The sequence below is a fragment of the Lepus europaeus genome, chromosome 16 (genome assembly GCF_033115175.1).
Source record: "Lepus europaeus isolate LE1 chromosome 16, mLepTim1.pri, whole genome shotgun sequence".
Classification (NCBI taxonomy): domain Eukaryota; kingdom Metazoa; phylum Chordata; class Mammalia; order Lagomorpha; family Leporidae; genus Lepus; species Lepus europaeus.
Window position 1 is genome coordinate 49,131,828 of NC_084842.1, and position 19,841 is coordinate 49,151,668.

At 45.6% G+C, this 19,841-nt stretch overlaps 1 protein-coding gene across 1 annotated transcript in view; it reads left to right on the top strand.

The window, feature by feature from the left end:
- The window catches only part of MTMR9 (myotubularin related protein 9), an 82,443-nt gene that overhangs the window by 38,418 nt on the left and 24,184 nt on the right, over positions 1-19,841 (top strand). The window contains exons 4-5 of the mRNA XM_062213009.1: positions 10,299-10,472; positions 13,396-13,613. Of these exons, the coding sequence (XP_062068993.1) occupies positions 10,299-10,472; positions 13,396-13,613 (392 nt within the window). The remainder of the gene's footprint in view (positions 1-10,298; positions 10,473-13,395; positions 13,614-19,841) is intronic.

The window sequence follows — 19,841 nt, forward strand, 5'->3', positions numbered from 1 at the left end:
TGTACACTTATTCGTTTTTATTTTTTAAAAGATTTATTTGACAGAGTGATGGAGGGAGAGTAAGAGCAAGAGACACACAGAGAGTGAGAGAATGAGAATGAGCTCTTCCGTCTGTTCACTCCTCAAATGGCTGCAATGGCTGGGGCTGATCCAGGCCAAAGCCAGGAACCTGGAACTCCATCTGCGTCTCCCACATGAGTGGCGGGCCCCCAGTGCTTGGGCCATCTTCTGCTGGTTTCCCAAGTGCATTAGCAAGGAGCTGGATCAGAAGCAGAGCAGCTAAGGCTCAAACTGCTGTTCTGATATGGGATGCCGGTGTTGCAAGTGGCAGCTTAACTTGCTATGCCACTAAGCTGGCCCCTCTTCCTTTTTAAAATGCAGGAGGGAACAAAGGATTTGATGTAGATAGCAGCTCTATTCTAAACTGTTTTGGTTAAGCATTATCTGGTGTATTACGGTCTTACTGGTATGATACTTTAAATCATTAACCAGTAAGGGATGAACAGGATGAGGTTGGCCGTGATGATCATGGATGTACTTAATATATTTAAGATAGAGAAATACTGAAGGGAAACAACTGTCTCATTTTATAGGATGCCATGTGTAATAGGGAATTTGTACTGTGTTATCTGAAGTCATGGTTTACAAAAATAGAGGAAGTTACAGAGCAACAGGTTTTACTCAATTTGGGGAAGAACATTCTAGGAACTAGTGATATCTAGGAATGCAGAAAGTTGGCCCTGAAAGATGGAACTTCTGTTTTCTATAGGTTTGAGGGACCTTCAAAAAGTTCATGAAAAAACTGCATTTTGAATTTAATTTTTTTTGCACCAAAATAACTTGTACTACCTTGTTATAGCATGGATCAACAGGGTCTAGTTTGAGGCACTAAGACAAAATATCAGTTTGAAAAGAGCCGCTATCGGAGCAACATGAATTCCACTTAAACGGAAGCGAGAACAAACATTAAATTTATGGAAGCCTGGGTAGAATGGCAAAATCACTGATGCTTTGTGGGGACAAAACACGGATGCTTCTTGTGGTTGAGCTGGTTGGGATCTGCTCTCAGCCAAGAGGCAAGGGACTAAAAGATTTAAGGCCGTGTCAATCCTGACTCTTGATATAGATAGGGAGATGGGCACCAGTTTCCCTCTGTTTCCTGCTGATGTGGGTGTTGATGTAAGGTGGGTGTCTATACTCTGGATCAGGTTGATTATAGAATAGCAGTCTTAAAACATTGCTGTGTGATGGCTCAGGTTGATAACAGTCACTCATTCCTGTAAGAACTCCCACACTCTCAGGGTCTGGGTGTTCGGTACCCACACCAGGATGGGGACACATGGAGATGTCTGCAGGGGCCAGGTGTCATTGGCTCAATGCGTCCCCACATGGCAGAACCTGAGAGGCGGTAGGTTACTGCTTTGGGTAACATTAATGAAAAACATGCAGTGTTCATCATGAAGGAAAAGGAGCCAGGTTAGAAGCAGCAGACAGTAGTAAGGCATTGTACCAAGAAGAGGTAAACAAGTTCCAAGAGGAATTTTTCACCGCAGGTCCAGCCTGTTGGGGTGACCGCCACCAGACATATGGCAAGGAGTAGAGAAGGCTGCGACCACAGATAGCAGCGGGGGTGACAGTGCATTATAGTCAGAATGTAAGCAAACTGAGCAAGGGTGTCTGAGGAGGAGTGAAGTCGCAGATCACTGTGGAGCCACCAATCTGGGATAAGATGGAGAGGGCAGACTGATGGAGCTGCATACCATTGTCGCTCCTGTAGAGTTACTTGAAGAAATCTGTCGAATTCAGGAATCGTCAGGGGCTTGAGGAGACGGCTCTTCCAGTATTGCAGAGAGCTGCGTCAACCTGAGAGTGGTGGGTCCTGTTGGGGTTGATTTGTATAATAGAGGTGTAACTAATCTGAATGAAGTAAAATGTACCCAGGGAGGGTGTCCGCTGAGCTTAGCAGCAGTAGGGGTAGTCCGTATCACTAGGTAGGGTCTGTTCCCACTTTGGATTTAAAGCAGCCTCAATTTGTTTTAGATGCAGTTGCTGGGTTGAAAGGTGGGGATATAGCCAGAAGGTGGAGGGTATGGTTTGGGGAGCTGCACGTCTGCATAGGCCTGTAAATAAGAGCCCATGTCTGAGAAGGGGGAAAGTGAGAGGAGGAGCAATGGCTTCAGAATTAGGGAGTGGAGGGAAATTTGGTGTGAGAAGAGGTCTTCCACAGAGAATTTCAAATGGGCTGAACGTTATGGTTTCTGGGGAAGAGATCTAAATTTTTTTAAGGTTTATTTATTTGAAAGAGTTACACAGAGAAGGAGAGGCAGAGAGGGGTCCTCTATCCGCTGGTTCACTCCCCAGTTGGCTGCAATGGCCAGAGCTATGCCAATCTGGAGCCCGGAGCCCCTTCTGGATCTCCCCCGCAGGTACAGGGGCCCAAGGACCTGGGCCACCTTCCACTGCTTTCCCAGGCCATAGCAGAGAGCTGGATCAGAAGTGGAGCAACTGGGACTTGAAATGGCGCCCATATGGGATGCTGGCCCTGCAGGCGGCAGCCCCACCTGCTATGCCACAGCGCCAGCACCGAGATCTGATTCTTTTTTTTTGACAGGCAGAGTTAGATAGTGAGTGAGAGAGAAAGGTCTTCCTTTCCATTGGTTTACCCCCCAAATGGCCGCCATGGCTGGTGTGCTGTGGCCGGTGTGCTGCGCCGACCCGAAGCCAGGAGCCAGGTGCTTCCTCCTGATCTCCCATGTGGGTGCAGGGCCCAAGCACTTGGGCCATCCTCTACTGCACTCCCGGGCCACAGCAGAGAGCTAGACTGGAAGAGAAGCAACCAGGACAGAATCTGGCGCCCCATCCAGGACTAGAACCTGGGGTGCCGGCACCGCAGGTGGACGATTAGCCTAGTGAGCCGCAGCGCCGGCCCCCGAGATCTAATTCTTAATAGTTCCAAAGGAAGGAGTTTTACCCGGTCTAGGTGAACCTGAGCAGAGAGTTTTGTCAGAGCTTGTTTTAAAATTCCATTCATCTGTTCCACTATTGCTGAAAGGGGGAGTGGGGATCAATAGAGAATGTGGAAATGCCATGAGACATGGAGAAAGGTTGATAGTTTTTGAGTAATTTGGAAGGTAAATTCTGGTCTGTTATCCGAGTAGAAGCGGTGTGTCCAAATCTGGGAACAATGTCTTCTAATATTGTAGTAGAAATGGCAGAGCCTCTTTTTATTGGCAGTAAGGAAAGCCTCTGAGTTGGTTGAGTAACCTAAGAAGTCGTCCACCATAACCAGAAGGTAGTATATCCAGTTAGCTGGTGCCATGTGGGCGCAATCATTATGCCAGTCCTCTCCCAGGAGCAATCCATGGGCCTGCGAGTAGGGAACAGGGCTGGTCTGATATTAGAATCGGGGTTAACAGTCTGACAGACTTTACGTGTCTGGACTGTGTCACACAGAATTTCCTTATGGTGGGAGTCAGGTGTATGTGTGATTTTAGAAAATCAAGAAGAGAGGTTGGGTTTGAGTGATGTAAAGAGTGAAGGTTTCTTAAAAAGATAACTTGGAGAGAAGACGGGAGTATTAGTTTATTATCCAGAACCACCGTGAGTCCTCCATGGAGGCCCCCTGTTGAAAATGAGAGATCTCTAAATCTGAATAGACAGGAGCCAGATTGAAGAGGAATGATGGGCTGTTTGGCCGTGGGCAGCCACTTTAGCTGTCAGGTTGGCTTGGTTATTTGCCTCTGACAAGTACTGTTTATCCTTTTGGTGGCCCCTGCAATGAATAATAGCAGCTTTTGTTGGTGGCTAGGCGGTATCAAGAAGAGCTTGCCATTTATTATAGATATTCCTTTAGCTGTCAGGCACCCTGTCTCTTGCCATATCTGGGTGTTAGAATGATATAAGCACATCGCGAAGTGTGGATGTTAATGGTCTTTCCCTTTCCTAAAGTCAGAGCTCGAGTCAAGGCCAACAGTTTGGCCTGTTGGGAGTTTGTGCCCTGAGGTAGGGGTCAAGCCTCGATGAGCCTTTGGCGGGGAAAAGAGAAGGTATCATTATAGAGTATATTATCACTATTATCACACATCCAGCCAAAAAAAAAAAAAAAAAAAAGGGTGGGTGGGTGGGATTGGAGGCACTGCCATCAATGAACCAATCAGGGGCTAGGGGAAGGCGATTGTCCATGTGGTGGAGGAGTGTAGTTGGGGAGAAGTCAAGGAAATCCGGGCAGGAGTGGGGTTTGTGGAGATCAGATAGGGTGGTAGGGAGAAAGAGCCCGGTTAAGAGAGGGGCAGCAGTGGGAGGGGACAGGGGGCTAGGGAAGAGTGGAATGGAGACTCTGGGTGCAAGATGGTGATACAGACTGAAGAACTTGTGACTGAAGGTCTTGTAGCTGTGGGAGAACCAGATTGGTAGTGGCTGATGACAGGTGAGTGTCTGGGCCTCAGGGGTGGAGGAGCACTGCCGTGGCCAGGGTCTTCAGACGCTGGGGCCAGCTCGGAGAAACCCTGCCCAATTTCTTGGAGAAGTAGGCCACAGGGGTGTTAGTCTCCTGCCCTCTGGGCCAGGAGACCAAGTGCTTTTCCCTTAGAACCATAAACAGAGAAGGAATGGTTTATGTATGGGTTAGGAAGGCTCGGGGCGGGTGCTTCTAGGAGAGCCTGTTTTAGAGTTTGGAATGGGGTTTCTTGTGGGGAGTTCTCTTGTAAGGGCTCATCTAGATTCCTTAGCTTCATAGAGACATTTAGCAATAAGAGAAGTTTAGAATCTAGATGTGACAATATCCCATGGGTCCCAAGAAAGAAAAGCAGTCATGTTTAGTACATGGGAAAGGGTGGACGTACGGTGCCTGTTTTCAGGCAGGAGTTGCATGAGTGTCTTGTGTCACAAAAAGTCCCAGAAAGGTAATGGGAGTAGAGATTAACTGAGTCTTTTTTTGATACCCTGTAGCCTTTTTCAGCTAAAAAATGTAAAAGACTTGTGGTACGTTGAAGACAGGTTTCTTGGGAGGGGCTGCTGGGTATAAGATCATGAACATATTGAAGAAGGGTGTTGGGTGAAAGTAGATAAAAGCTAGGTCTGCCTGGGGGGGCCTGTCCAAAGCACTAGAGACTCTCAGAACCTTGGGGTCAACATGCAGTAAGTTGCCAGGTCAGGCAGGAATCGGGGTGAGATCAGGGAAAAGCAGAGTGGCTGGGAAGATGGGTCGAGAAGAATTGTGAAGAAGGCATCCTTTAGATCCAGAACAGAGAAAAAGAAGTGGTAGGGGCTATTTGGGAGAAGAGATAGGGGTTAGGCACGACTGGGTATGTGGGGTGGACAGAGGCATTAATGCAGTGGAGGTCCTGTCCTGGGTGAGAAGAGCTGTCTGGTTTTTCGGCAGGAAGTCTAGGTGTGCTATGGGGCGAGGGAGCCAGGGTGAGTGTGCGAGCCGGAAGGATGCGGTCTGTAATGGGCTTTAGGCCTCTGTGGCCTCCTGGACTCAGGATATTGAGGAACAGCAGTAGCTTTTACGGGATCCTTTAGGGAGGTGCAAACGGGAGTACGGTGGGTGGCAATTACGGGGTGGGACATATCTCACACTGTAGGGTTGACCACAGGGAGAGAGGGGGTCTGGGATGGGAAAGTGGGGAGAGGGAGGTCCATGATGTAGCGAAAAAGCATAAGGGTTTTGTCCCCAGAGGGAATGGAGACACATGCTCCCAACTGGTGGAGGAGGTCTCGCCCAAAAGGAGTGGTGTTGGGTGGTGGTGGTGGTCGAGGCAGTTGGGGAGAACAAGAAAGGAATGCAGAGGCTAATATCTCCAAAGGATCAATATAAAGCAGGAGTTTTGTATGGTGTTTCAGTGAGGCCCTTCATGCTGACAGCAGGGGCAGAGGGAGGAAGGAGTGGGCCACAATGTTCATTTAAAGCAGATAAGCTAGCCCCAGTGTCCATCAAGAAAGAGATCCACTTGCAGATACTGTTCCTGTCACCTTAGGTCCGTGGACTCATCAGCGACAGCACCACCGAACTCGGGCTTCCTCGTTCTGTTAAGTTTAACAGAAATGAGATGTCCTGTGTTAGAACTGGCTGAAAAGAGGGCTGTCCCGGATGGAGAGGGCATCCCATTGGGGGCAGTCTGTCTTCTAGTGTCCCTGTGGTCTGCAGTTTTGGGCCAGGCCTAGAGTTGGGGCAGGCCTTGACCCAGTGCCTGGTATTGCGTTATTGAGGGCTGGGATTTGGCTTACAGGTGGGCTTGTTGGGTTTGGTGGACTAGAGAGGCAAGCATCTGACGCTTTAATTTGGTGTGTTTTTCTCCTAAATCCCTATTGTCAAAGATACAAAAAGCCACAATCATGAGGTCCCTCTAGGGCATTTGTGGACCATCTTCTGGCTTTTGGAGTAACGCTGGATATCTGGGGCCAACTGGGATGAATTGGAGGCATAAGAACAGCAGACTTCTGGGAATTGGGATCCATGTTGGTACCATTGCCTCTGTAAGGTGGGCCATAGCGAGAGCAACGTTTTCATCAGGCCCCTGGCTGATCTCGTGAATCTTACTGTAGTAACTGTTCTTATCCATTTGCTGTTCTTATCCATTTGCTGCCAATGGGCAGGAGATCATGTGATCTTGGGCCTGTAGTCCTGGATCCCTGGGTTGGTAGGCCCAATCCGAGATAGTGGTGGCTCTAGGGTCAGCCCGAGTGGCCTGTGGGTGTCTATCTGAGGCCTGTCAGTACAGCGCATCTGCGTGCTGTTTGGCACCATGCCAAATATGCTCCCATTCATCTGGAGTTAAAGTAGAGGATAGAATGAGATAAAGACCCTGCCAAGCTGTAGGCCTGGATCAGGGAAGCATCCCTTGTGTTTGGAGGGGTTCTCTGAGAAGGAGCCGAAATGCTCCTCAGTTTGGTTAAGGTCTGATAAAGAGAAAGGACCCCGGACCCTGACTGGACCTCCTAGGACAGCCACCTCCCTCAGGGGAACCAGCCTAGGTTGTAAAGTGCAGGGGGGAGTGGCGGGAGGAGGGGGGGATGGGGTGGTGTGGTGGAGAGGAGCCGGACAAACGCTCGGGAGGACCCCGGGCTGAGGTCAGGGTCAAAGAGGATGTGAGAGGGAGGAAGGGAGGGCTTGTCTTCGTGGGAAGAACAGGCTAAAGAGGGTGCAAGAGGAACAGAGTGGGGAGCCCGAGGGCAGGGGTCAAGATCACAAGGACAGTGCGAGGGAGAAAGGAGTGGAGGGGCAGGGGGTCAAGATCACAAGGACAGTGCGAGGGAGAAAGGAGTGGAGGGGCAGGGGGTCAAGATCACAAGGACAGTGCGAGGGAGAAAGGAGTGGAGGGGCAGGGGGTCAAGATCACAAGGACAGTGCGAGGGAGAAAGGAGTGGAGGGGCAGCTGTGGCTGCTGCTGAGGGGTGGGAGGAGGAACCGCCGGGAAGGGGGAGGTGGGGGCGGCTCTGTCCCTGAGGCAGAGGAGGAAGAGGGTGGGACAGGAGGGCAGGGCGGAGAGTGGTGTGGGGGTGGGGGCAGTTCAGGCCTTTTCCTCCACGAGGATAACTTGCAGCAGGGACAAGAGCTACAGAGAGTGGGGTGACCTCAGGAGCAAGAGAGCCTGGACATAAGGGACCTCTGACCGTTTGCCATTTCCCTCTGAAAAGCTCTCGAGGTTGTGGAGAATTTGGGGATCGAAAGTGCTGAATTCTGGCCACTGAGAATCATTGTCCAATCTATATTGTTCCAGAACATAGTATGTAGTAAGGAGAAAAGTAAGCATTTTGGCCTTATCTCCCCTCTCAGGCCCAAGGCAGGCCAGTGGGGAGACTGGAGAAATGCGAGAAACTTCGGAACCCATGGATCAGGTAGAAAACTTGGCTCGGCCTGGGGTGTTTCCCAGGAAGGAGCTCCCACGACCCAAATCTTTTTCCAGAGAAGAGAAGGAGTCCCAGTGTTCAAGACACGTGTCCCTAGATCAGGATGTGGGATTGTTCCCCAAAACCTTCTGAAGATTTGTCCCTTGTTCCCAGAACTAAGGGGACAGGGAGAGGAGCAGCTGAAGCCAAAGTCTGCCCCAGGGCCCTTGGGAAGGCAAAGGCTGACCTCTTAAGAGTCCACAGGCTGGGAATCAGGTCCTGTGTGGCCTGTGGTGGAGAGATCTGGCAAAAGGTTTGCGGCTGGCATTCATGTGAGAACAGAAGGACGAAAGGGGGGGGGTGGGTGGTGGTGGTGTTGATTTAATTGGGTCGGTTGGAGAGGAAGAGGCAGAATTAGGAAAATAGGGAACGGGTGGTGAGAGATGGGGAGATGGCTGACTTCTGAGCAGTCCGCTGATTTGAGAATCGAGTCCGGAAGTTGCACGTGGTGGGGAGGGATTTGCAGCTGGAGCTGTGTGGAAGCAGAGAGATGGGAAGGTCAAGTGGATTTAATGGGATCAGTGGGGGAGGGAAAGGGCAGAGAAAAGCAGGGAAAATGGAGGGTGAGAGGAGTTGGGTCGGAGTACAACTGTGTGGGAACAGCGTGGCTGTCTTCCCTGGAGATGAAGGGGTCCATGAGGGCTGGACGTCAACGGTCATCTCATGGTCCTCACCCCCGGTTTGCTCTCTGTTAGTGTGGGGCAGGCCAGTATAAAACCCCTACCAGGTGGAAGGAGCGTAGCAGGTTCTTGTGAGAGGCAGGTTCTCCCACCACTGCCTACCAGACACATGAGCTTCCGAGGGACCCCAGGGGGTGAAGGGGCTGATCTCTTGCACCAAATGTAAGGGTAGAAGAGCAAGGCAAAGAGGAGACAGCCAGAACAGACTTATTCAGAGCAAACTTGAGAAGGGCTCACTAGCAGCGAGTTCGCGGCCGAAGCCCTGTTCTCTTACAGACGGAGGCTTATGTAGTTAGGGCAGTTGAGGGCCATGAGTATGCGGGTGTTAGGTGGGGCTGAGCTGGTTGCATGAACTTTTTTTGTGGGTGTGGACTTTTCAGACTTGGTGGGTGCAGGCTAGTGGTCGGGGCAGGGTCGAGCTGGTAGAGGAAGAATACAGAGGATTGGGATCTGCCCTTGTCACCTAGGCAAGGGACTAGAATAGATCTAGGGCTTTGTCCTCGCTACGTCACCATCTACAACAGTTTTCAAGGAAAAAAATCAATCTCGTGCTTGCCCTAATTGAAGAGAAGCAACGAGTAACATTGGGCAATGGTCAACTCAACTGGTTCAGATTACACGATTCTGACTGAAAACAGGGCAAGCTTTCTGCACAGTTGGTGCCAAATTGTTGTGCACAGATCAGCTGCAAACAAGAGCAGAGCTTCTAGTGGAAATTATAGACAAGTGGGATCAAGTCCTGAAGAATTGCTTGGGGGCCGGTGCCGTGGCTCACTAGGCTAATCCTCTGCCTAGCAGCGCTGGCACACCGGGTTCTAGTCCCGGTCGGGGTGCCGGATTCTATCCCGGTTGCCCCTCTTCCAGTCCAGCTCTATGCTGTGGCCCAGGAGTGCAGTGGAGGATGGCCCAAGTCCTTGGGCCCTGCACCCCATGGGAGACCAGGAGAAGCACCTGGCTCCTGCCTTCGGATCAGCGCAGTGCGCTGGCCATGGAGGCCATTGGAGGGTGAACCAACGGCAAAAAGGAAGACCTTTCTCTCTGTCTCTCTCTCTCACTATCCACTCTGCCTGTAAAAAAAAAAAAAAAAAAAAGAATTGCTTGGACCAGATGAAATGTGGCTTTACCAGTATGATTCTGAAGACAAAGCAGCGACCACCAAGAGGTGGAAGGGGTCCAGTCCGAATTACAGTGGACCAATCTAGAGCCAAGGTCATGGCAACAGGGCCATGGAGGGCCAAGGAAGGATAACATCTGATTATTAGGAGAGTGTTTTAGGAAAGTTAGCCAAAGCTTTAGCAGAAAAAAATGCCTGGGAAAGCTTCGTTATACAACCTTCCATACAACAATGCTACCTCTCATTCCTCTCATCAAACAACAGCTCCTGGATTTGGCCTGGTCTAACCCCAGCAATTGTGGAAATTTGGGGAGTGCACAAGAAGATAGGAGATCTGTCTCTCTTCATCTCTCTGCCTTTCAAATAAATAAAATGAAAAGCTTTTAAAATATGTGTTAAATTGGATGGAGCTTATATTGAGAAATAATATTTTTCTTTTAATTTTTCTATGAGCTTTTTAAAGTTCTTTCATATTTGAAGGATTCCTTTTGTTAAATTCTTGAGAAATGGCTTTTTCATCAGTGAAAGTTAATTTCTAAGATCCTTTAAAATTTTTTGTATTATTTTATGATATTGAAATCATTGCTTAGCATTGAAATGTTTGTGTTTTTCAGACCAGTGAATGGAGGCTAAGCTATGTCAATAAGGAGTTTGCTGTCTGTCCCTCCTACCCACCAATTGTCGTAGTGCCCAAATCCATTGATGATGAAGCTCTTCGGAAGGTAGCTACATTTCGACATGGAGGGCGCTTCCCAGTACTAAGCTACTATCATAAAAAAAATGGAATGGTAAGTGTACAGAACTGTTGCTTGACCATAGGATAAGGATCTTTGGAATGTTCCCCTTTTCTGTGTACCTGTTCATTGTAGTGTTTTGCTGGGTCTCTCCTACTAGGGCTTCCTTCATGTAAACTTTAAGGAATCAGGAGTAGTGTGTTTTCTGTGATGAAGATATGACTGAATCCTTTCTCTGAAAAAGCCCAGATAAGGTGAGGGAGAGAGAGAGGAAGGGAATATCATAATGTTCTTAGAGTTGTATCTACAGGGGCCGGCGCTGTGGCACAGTGGGTTAAAGCCCCTGCCTGCAGTGCCAGCATCCCATTTGGGCACTGGCTGCTCCACTTCTGATACAGCTCTCTGCTGATGCACCTGGGAAATCAGTGGAGGGTGGCCCAAATCCTTGGGCCCCCACACCCATGTGGGAGGCCTGGATGGAGCTCCTGGCTTCGGATCGGCTCAGCTGTGGCTGTCATGGCCATTTGGAGAGTGAACCAGTGGATGGGACACCTCTGGCTCTGTCTCTACCTCCCCCTGTAACTGTCTTTCAAATAAATACAGTTCCTTTTTTTAAAAGGTTTATTTTATCTATAAATTACATAGAATTTGTTAAAAACTAAACTTAAAAATAATAAAAAAAAAAGTTGTGTGTGGGGGGGTTAAAGCCCAGATAAACTTAGCTTCAGAAAACAGGACACAAAGGAAACCAGTGTCTTGTTTAATCCTTGCAGTTTTATCTTTTTTTTTCAAAAGAGATTATTTGTTCAGAAGGCAGAGCCACAGAAAGGCAGAGTTAGAAGAGAGATCTTCCATCTGCTGACTCACTCCCCAGATGGCTGCAATGGCCAGAGCTGGGCCAATCCGAAGCCAGGTGCTTCTTCTAGGTCTCCCATGTGGGTGCAGGGGCCCAAGGACCTGGGTCATCCTCCGCTGTCCTCCCAGGCCACAGCTGAGAGCTGGACTGGAAATGGAGCAGCTGGGTCTTGAACCGGCGCCCACATGGGATGCTGGCACTACAGACAGCAGCCTCACCTGCTACACCACAGCTCCAGCCCCTTGCAGCTTTATTCTTATGGGAACTTTCTCTGCCCAGAATAATGATGAGATACTTTAATTATTCTTGCCAGATTTCCCTGGCTAAGGTGAATTAAGATGTTTGTATTTTCAAAAGGGAGATTTTTTCATTTAGTAATAAGTTAGGTATGAGTCGTGAATTGAACAGGCACAGGCCTTGTGTGTACATGTTTGCAAAATAGTTTTTTAATCTCTCTTCTTTCTCATTTTCTCTCAGGCAATAAACTGTTCATTTTTAAATCAATAATAAGTAAATAAGTTATAACTATCTTCTGTTTTCTTTTTCCTCCTAATATGTCAGACATGGATATTTAAGATAAAAAGATTTTTTTTTGTTAATATGTTGCTTAGTCAACAGGCCATCTATCCTGCATGCTTAGTAGTAGTGCTCTTCGGAAGATTCCTTATAAAGCATTTTAACAACTAACACTAAGCCCATTTGAGTGGTAAGCCTGCCTGAGAGTTCAGCATTGCCATCCTCTAGATGACCTTTCTTGGTCACATTAAATTTCCTGGTAGTTAGTGCATCAGCAAATAGTGATGATCCGCTGAATAATTCTATATTATTAACCAGGAATCAGATTAGTATTATAGGTACTTGCAGGGGCCCAGGCACTTGGGTCATCTTCTGCTTTCCCAGGCCATAGCAGGGAACTGGATTGGAAGAGGAGCAGCTGGGACTAGAACCAGTGCCCATATAGGATGCCAGCGCCGCAGGCTAGGGCTTAGCTTATTATGCCATAGCGCTGGTCCCAGTACTTGTTTCTTGAGCAAAGTTTGCAGTGTTTACAGACAAGTGGGTAAGTCTTGGAGTACTGAAAAGGATGGCAGAGTGCTACTGAGAATAAGCCAAAGATCAGCAGCTTTTGAGATATTTAAAACAATTTCTCTAACAAAACAAATTGCATACACTTTCTTATTTTGCCATTGGTACTTTTAAATAATTCTTCCTAAAGCCTGTCAACCTTGTATATAAAGTTGAAGTTATGGGGAGTCATAAATTTACTATCCCCTCAAAAGAGCTGATAAGTTAGTCTGGCAAATAAACTGAAAATAGAAGGATAAAGAACATCCAAATGTGATTATGTGCCTAGGGCATGGGACTATGTAGCCAGGTGGCTGAACTTTTATTAGATAATAGCAGAGACAGGGCTGTGTCCTTGAGGGAGGTGGTGCAGGCTCTGAAAGGTTGGGGGAGGACCTGCACAGCCTACAAGGGTTGTCTGGTAATGCAGATGAAATTTCCCCAGCAGTGGCCACCTGTGGTCATCCCTGTGGGCCAGACTCCGATCTCTTTTCTCTATCAAGATCCTCCTAGGCAGAAGGAGGTGGCTCTCCGGAAAGCCTGTGCTGTGTCTGCTCCTTCCTAATGTGGATAGATACACATTTTGTTTCATGAAAGGCCAGCTTTTCAGAGCCATTCCTGTGCTTGTAGAAGTCAGCAGTTGCTGTGAACAAGCAAGTTGGAATACATCAAAGAAATGTATTTGGGATGGGATATTTTACTCTTTCACAAGGTCAGGCTTTATTGGCTCATTGGCCATTATTGTCTTCATCACAGGCCAGGTCTACTGGGTATTCGACTCATGGACTAAGTAGATTACAATATTTGATCTGAAAAAGGTGATAGAATTTATTGTGTGAAAGTACTTTGAGAGTAGGAAGACAGATTATCTAAAAGTGTAAGAGTTATCTTCTTTTACAGTCATTCACACATGGAAATATTTCTTTGCTTTTGCGTCAAATCTCCAAAGTTCTGCACAGTCGCTTTTGAGATACTCATAACCTCGTTCATTCCCTTGTGTTTTCAGAACCTTTAAAGGCAACTGTTACTGAATTTTCAGCTGTATTGTATTTCTAGGTGATTATGCGCAGTGGTCAGCCACTCACTGGCACAAATGGGAGAAGGTGCAAGGAAGATGAGAAGCTAATAAATGCTACCCTCAGGGCAGGGAAGCGCGGCTACATCATTGACACACGCTCTCTAAACGTGGCTCAGCAAGCTAGGGCCAAAGGAGGCGGCTTTGAACAAGAAGCTCATTATCCCCAGTGGAGGCGAATTCACAAGTCCATTGAGAGGTAAAAAACTGGAGACCGAGGGATCCTTATTGGAAGATAATTAGAGTGGGTGAGACCTTAGCTGTTCAGAAAACACAAGTGCTTAAATGAAATGTACATGTTAATTTAGGAGCAATCTGTTTGAAAATCTTCTCATTGTGTCTGGGGTTGTTTTTTTTTTTTTGGGGGGGGGTCAGCTGTATTAATGTTTAATGGACACAAATTGTGTATATTTACAGGGTAAAATATACTGTTTTGATATAGGTACAGATCTCGGATCAGTTAATTAACATGCATTGCCTTATATACTTTCCTGTATGTGGTGAAAACATTTAAGATTTACTCTTAGTGAACCAGTGGATGGAAGACCTCTCTCTCTCTCTCCCTCTCCCTCCCTCCCCCTCTCCCTCTCACTTTCTGTAACTCTACCTGATAAATTAAAAAAAAAAAGCAATTTTTTTTTTACTGTGACTTTCTCTCTTTTTTAACTTTTATTTAATAAGTACAAATTTCCAAATTAAAGCTTATGGATTACAGTGGCTTCCGCCCCCCTCCCCCATAACTTCCCTCCCATCTCCCGCTCCCTCTCCCATTCCATTCACATCAAGATTCATTTCCAATTATCCTTATATACAGAAGATCAATTTAGTATATATTAAGTAAAGATTTCAACAGTTTGCACCCACACAGAAACACAAAGTGTAAAGTACTGTTTGAGTACTAGTTACAGCATTAGTTCACATTGAACAACACATTAAGGACAGAGATCCTACATGAGGAGTAAGTTCACAGTGACTCCTGTTGTTGACTTAACAAATTGACACTCTTGTTTATGGCATCAGAAATCTCCCCAGGCTCTAGTCATGAGTTGCCAAAGCTATGGAAGCCTTTTGAGTTCGTGGACATTGATCTTATTTAGGCAAGGTCATAGTCAAAGGAGAAGTTCTCTTCTCCCTTCAGAGAAGGGTACCTCCTTCTTTGATGGCCTGTTCTTTCCACTGGGATCTCACTCGCAGAGTTCTTTCATTTAGGTTTTTTTTTTTTTTTTTGCCAGAGTGTCTTGGCTTTCCATGCCTAATATACTCTCATGGGCTCTTCAGCCAGATCTGAATGCCTTAAGGGCTGATTCTGAGGCCAGAGTGCTGTTTAGGACATCTGCCATTCTATGAGTCTGCTGTGTATCCCGCTTCCCATGTTAGATCGTTCTCTTCTCCTTAATTCTATCAGATAGAATTAGCAGACACTAGTCTTGTTTATGTGATCCTTTTGACACTTAATCCTATCATTATGATCAGTTGTGACCTGAAATTGATCACTTTGACTAGTGAGATGGGATTGGTACAGGCCACCTTGATGGGATTGAATTGGAATCCCCTGGCACATTTCTAACTCTGCCACTTACGGCAAGTCAGCTTGAGCATGTCCAAATAGGACAGCTCCTCCCTCTCTTATTCCCACTCTTACATTTAACAGGGATCACTTTTCAGTTAAATTTCAACACCTAAGAATAATTGTGTGTTAATTACAGAGTTCAACCAATAGTATTAAGTAAAACAAACAAAAAAAAATACTAAAAGGGATAAAGTATTAAGTTGTTCGTCAACATTCAGGACAAGGGCTGATCAAGTCACTGTTTCTCATAGTGTCCATTTCACTTCAACAGGTGCTTGGTTAGTTGTCACCGATCAGTGAGAACACATGATAATTGTCCCTTTGGGACTGACTTATTTCACTCAGCATGATGTGTTCCAGATTCCTCCATTTTGTTGCGAATGACCGGATTTCATTGTTTTTTACTGCTGTATAGTATTCTATAGAGTACATATCCCATAATTTCTTTATCCAGTCTACTGTTGATGGGCATTTAGATTGATTCCAGGTCTTAGCTATTGTGAACTGAGCTGCAATGAAAATTGAGGTACAGGCAGCTCTTTTAATTGCCAATTTAATTTCCTTTGGGTACATTCCAAGGAGTGGGATGGCTGGGCTGTATGGTAGGGTTATATTCAGGTTTCTGAGGAATCTCCAGACTGACTTCCATAGTGGCTTATCCAGTTTGCATTCCCACCAACAGTGGGTTAGTGAACCTTTTTCCCCACATCCTCACCAGCATCTGTTGTTGGTAGATTTCTTTATGTGAGCCATTCTCACAGGGGTGAGGTGAAACCTCATTGTGGTTTTGATTTGCATTTCCCTGATTGCTAGTGATCCTGAACATTTTTTTTCCCATGTATCTGTTGGCCATTTGGATTTCCTCTTTTGAAAAATGTCTATTGGCGCCAGCACACCGGGTTCTAGTCCCAGTCAGGGCGCCGGATTCTGTCCCGGTTGCCCCTCTTCCAGGCCAGCTCTCTGCTGTGGCCCGGGAGTGCAGTGGAGGATGGCCCAAGTACTTGGGCCCTGCACCCATGGGAGACCAGGAGAAGCACCTGGCTTCTGGCTTCAGATCAGCGTGGTGCGCTGAGCGCAGCACGCTGGCTGTGGCGGCCATTGGAGGGTGAACCAATGGCAAAGGAAGACCTTTCTCTCTCTCTCTCTCCTCTCTCTCTGTCTGTCCACTCTGCCTGTCAAAAAATAAATGAATAAATAAAAGAAGAAGAAAAATGTCTATTGAGGTTCTTGGCCCATCTCTTAAGTGGGTTGTTTGTTTTGTTGTTGTAGAGTTTCTTGATCTCTTTGTAGATTCCGGTTATTAATCCTTTTCTGTTGCATAGTTTGTAAATCTTTTTTCCCATTCTGTCGGTTTCCTCTTCACTTTCCTGACTGTTTATTTTGCAGTACAGAAACTTCTCAATTTGATGCAATCCCAATTGTTAATTTTGGCTTTGACTGCCTGTGCCTCTGGGGTCTTTTCCAAGAAGTCTTTGCCTGTGCCAATATCTTGCAGGATTTCTCCAATGTTCTCTAATAATTTGATGGTGTCAGGTCATAAATTTAGATTTTTAATCCATGTTGAGTGGATTTTTGTGTAAGGTGTAAGGTAGGGGTCTTGCTTCATACTTCTGCATGTGGAAATCCAGTTTCCCCAGCACCATTTATTGAATAGACTCTCCTTGCTCCAGGATTTGGTTTTAGATCCTTGATCAAATATAAGTTGGCTGTAGATGTTTGGAATGATTTCTGGTGTTTCTATTCTATTCCATTGGTCTATCCATCTGTTTCTGTACCAGTACCATGCTGTTTTGATTATAACTGCCCTGCAGTATGCCCTGAAATCTGGAATTGTGATGCCTCCGGCTTTATTTTTGTTGTACAAGATTGCTTTAGCTATTCGAGGTCTCCTGTGCCTCCATTGAATTTCAGCATCATTTTTTTTTTCCAGCTCTGAGAATGTCTTTGGTATTTTGATTGGTAGTGCATTGAATCTATAAATTGCTTTTGGGAGAATGGACATTTTGATATTGATTCTTCCAATCCATGAACATGGAAGATTTTTCCATTTTTTGGTATCTTCTATTTCTTTAAGATTTTGTAATTCTCATTGTAGAGATCTTTAACGTCCTTGGTTAAGTTTATTCCAAGGTATTTGATTGTTTTTGTGGCTATTGTGAATGGGATCAATCTTAGAAGTTCTTTCTCAGCTGTGGCATTGCCTACGTATACAAAGGCTGTTGATTTTTGTGCATTGATTTTATATCCTGCTACTTTGCCAAACTCTTTTATGAGTTCCAATAGTCTCTTAGTAGAGTTCTTTGGATCCCCTAAATAAAGAATCATATCTGCAAAGAGGGATAGTTTGACTTCTTCCTTCCCAATTTGTATCCCTGTAATTCCTTTTTCTTGCCTAATGGCTCTGGCTAAAACTTCCAGACCTACACTGAATAGCAGTGGTGAGAGTGGGTATCCCTGTCTGGTACCAGATCTCAGTGGAAATACTTCCAACTTCTCCCCATTCAGTAGGATGTTGGCCGTGGGTTTTTCATAAATTGCTTTGATTGTATTGAGGAATGTTCCTTCTATACCCAGTTTGCTTACAGTTTTCATCATGAAAGGGATATTGTATTTTATCAAATGCTTTCTCTGCATCTATTGAGATAATCATGTGGTTTTTCTTCTGTAGTTTGTGAATGTGGTGTATCTCATTGATTGATTTGCAAACATTGAACCATCCCTGCATACCAGGGATAAATCCCACTTGGTCTGGGTGGATAATCTTTCTGATGTGTTGTTACATTCTATTGGCCAGAATTTTATTGAGGATTTTTGCATCTATGTTCATCAGGGATATTGGTCTGTAATTCTCTTTCAATGCTGCATCTTTTTCAGGCTTAGGGACTAAAGTGATGCTGGCTTCATAGGAAGAATTTGGGAGGATTCCCTCTTTTTCGATTGTTCTGAATAGTTTGAGAAGAATTGGAGTTAGTTCTTCTTTAAATGTCTGGTAGAAATCAGCAGTGAATCCATCTGGTCCTGGGCTTTTCTTTGTTGGGAGGGCCTTTATTACTGTTTCAATTTCTGTCAGTTATGGGTCTGTTTAGGTTTTCTATGTCTTCCTGGTTCAATTTAGGTAGGTTGCATGTGTCCAGGAATCCATCCATTTCTGATAGATTTCCCTGTTTGCTGGCATACAACTCTTTGTAGTAATTTCTGATGATTCTTTTTATTTCTGTGGTGTCTGTTACATTTCCTTTTTCATCTCTGATTTTATTGATTTGGGTATTTTATTTTTTTAGTTAGTTGGGCCAATGGTGTGTCAGTTTTATTTGTTTTTTCAAAAAAACAACTCTTCATTTGGCTGATCTCAGGTAATTTTTTTTTTTTGGATTCAATCCTGTTGATTTCTTCTCTGATTTTAATCATTTCTCTTCTCCTACTAGTTTTGGGTCTAGTTTGCTGCAGTTTTTCTAGATCCTTGAGCTGCATTGAAAGCTCATTTATTTGGTGCCTTTCGAGTTTCTTGATGTAGGCACCCATTGATATAAACTTTCCTCTTAACACTGCTTTTGCTGTATCCCATAAGTTTTGAAATGTTGTGCTGTTATCCTCATTTACTTCCAGAAAGTTTTTGATTTCTCTTTTGATTTCTTCTATGACCCAGTGTTCATTCAGGAACATGTTGCTGAGTCTCCATGTGTTTGCATATGCTCTAGGGATTCCTGAGTTGCTAATTTCCAACTTTATTCCACTGTGGTCTGAGAAGCTGCATCGTATGATTCTAATTCTTTTGAATTTGCTGACTTGCTTTATGGCCTAGTATGTGGTCAGTCCTAGAGTAAGTTCCATGTACTGCTGAGAAGAATGTAAATTCTTTAAATGTAGGGTTGAAAATTCTGTAGATATCTGTAAAATCCATTTGGGCTATAGTGTCGATTAAATCTGCTGTTTCCTTGTTGATCTTCTGTCCTGTTGATCTATTTTTGAGAGTGGAGTATTGAAGTCCCTGTTACTATTGTATTGGAGTCTAAGTCTCCCTTCAAGTCCCTTAACATATCTTTTAAATAAACTTGTGCCCTGTAATTAGGTGCATATACATTTATAATAGTTACATCTTCATGTTGAATTGATCCCTTAATCATTATGTAGTGCCCCTCTTTGTCTGTCTTAATAGTTTTTGTGTTAAAGTTTATTTTGTCTGATATTAAGATGGCTACGTCAGCTCTTTTTTGGTTTCTGTTGGCATGGAATATCTTATTCCAACCTTTCACTTTCAGTCTGCATGCATATTTGTTGGAAAGATGTGTTTCTTGTAAGCAGCATAAAGATGGGTTTTGTTCCTTAATCCATTCAGCCAGTCTGTGTCTTTTAACTGGAGAGTTGAGGCCATTAACATTCAATGTGATTATTGATAAGTAGTAACTTTGCCCTGCCATTTTCCCAAAGATATATATATATTTTTTTTTGACAGGCAGAGTGGATAGTGAGAGAGAGAGAGACAGAGAGAAAGGTCTTCCTTTGCCGTTGGTTCACCCTCCAATGGCCACTGTGGCCAGCACATCTCGCTGATCCGAAGGCAGGAGCCAGGTGCTTCTCCTGGTCTCCCATGCAGGTGCAGGGCCCAAGCACTTGGGCCATCCTCCACTGCCTTCCCGGGCCATAGCAGAGAGCTGGCCTGGAAGAGGGGCAACCGGGATAGAATCCGGCGCCCCAACCGGGACCAGAACCCAGTGTGCCGGCGCCGCAAGGCGGAGGATTAGCCTGTTAAGCCACGGCGCCGGCCCAAAGATATTTCTAATATATGCTTTCAACTTCCTGTGATCTTTTACTGGGAGGTTTTCTTCCTTTACCTTCTTTCATACTGATGGCCGTGTT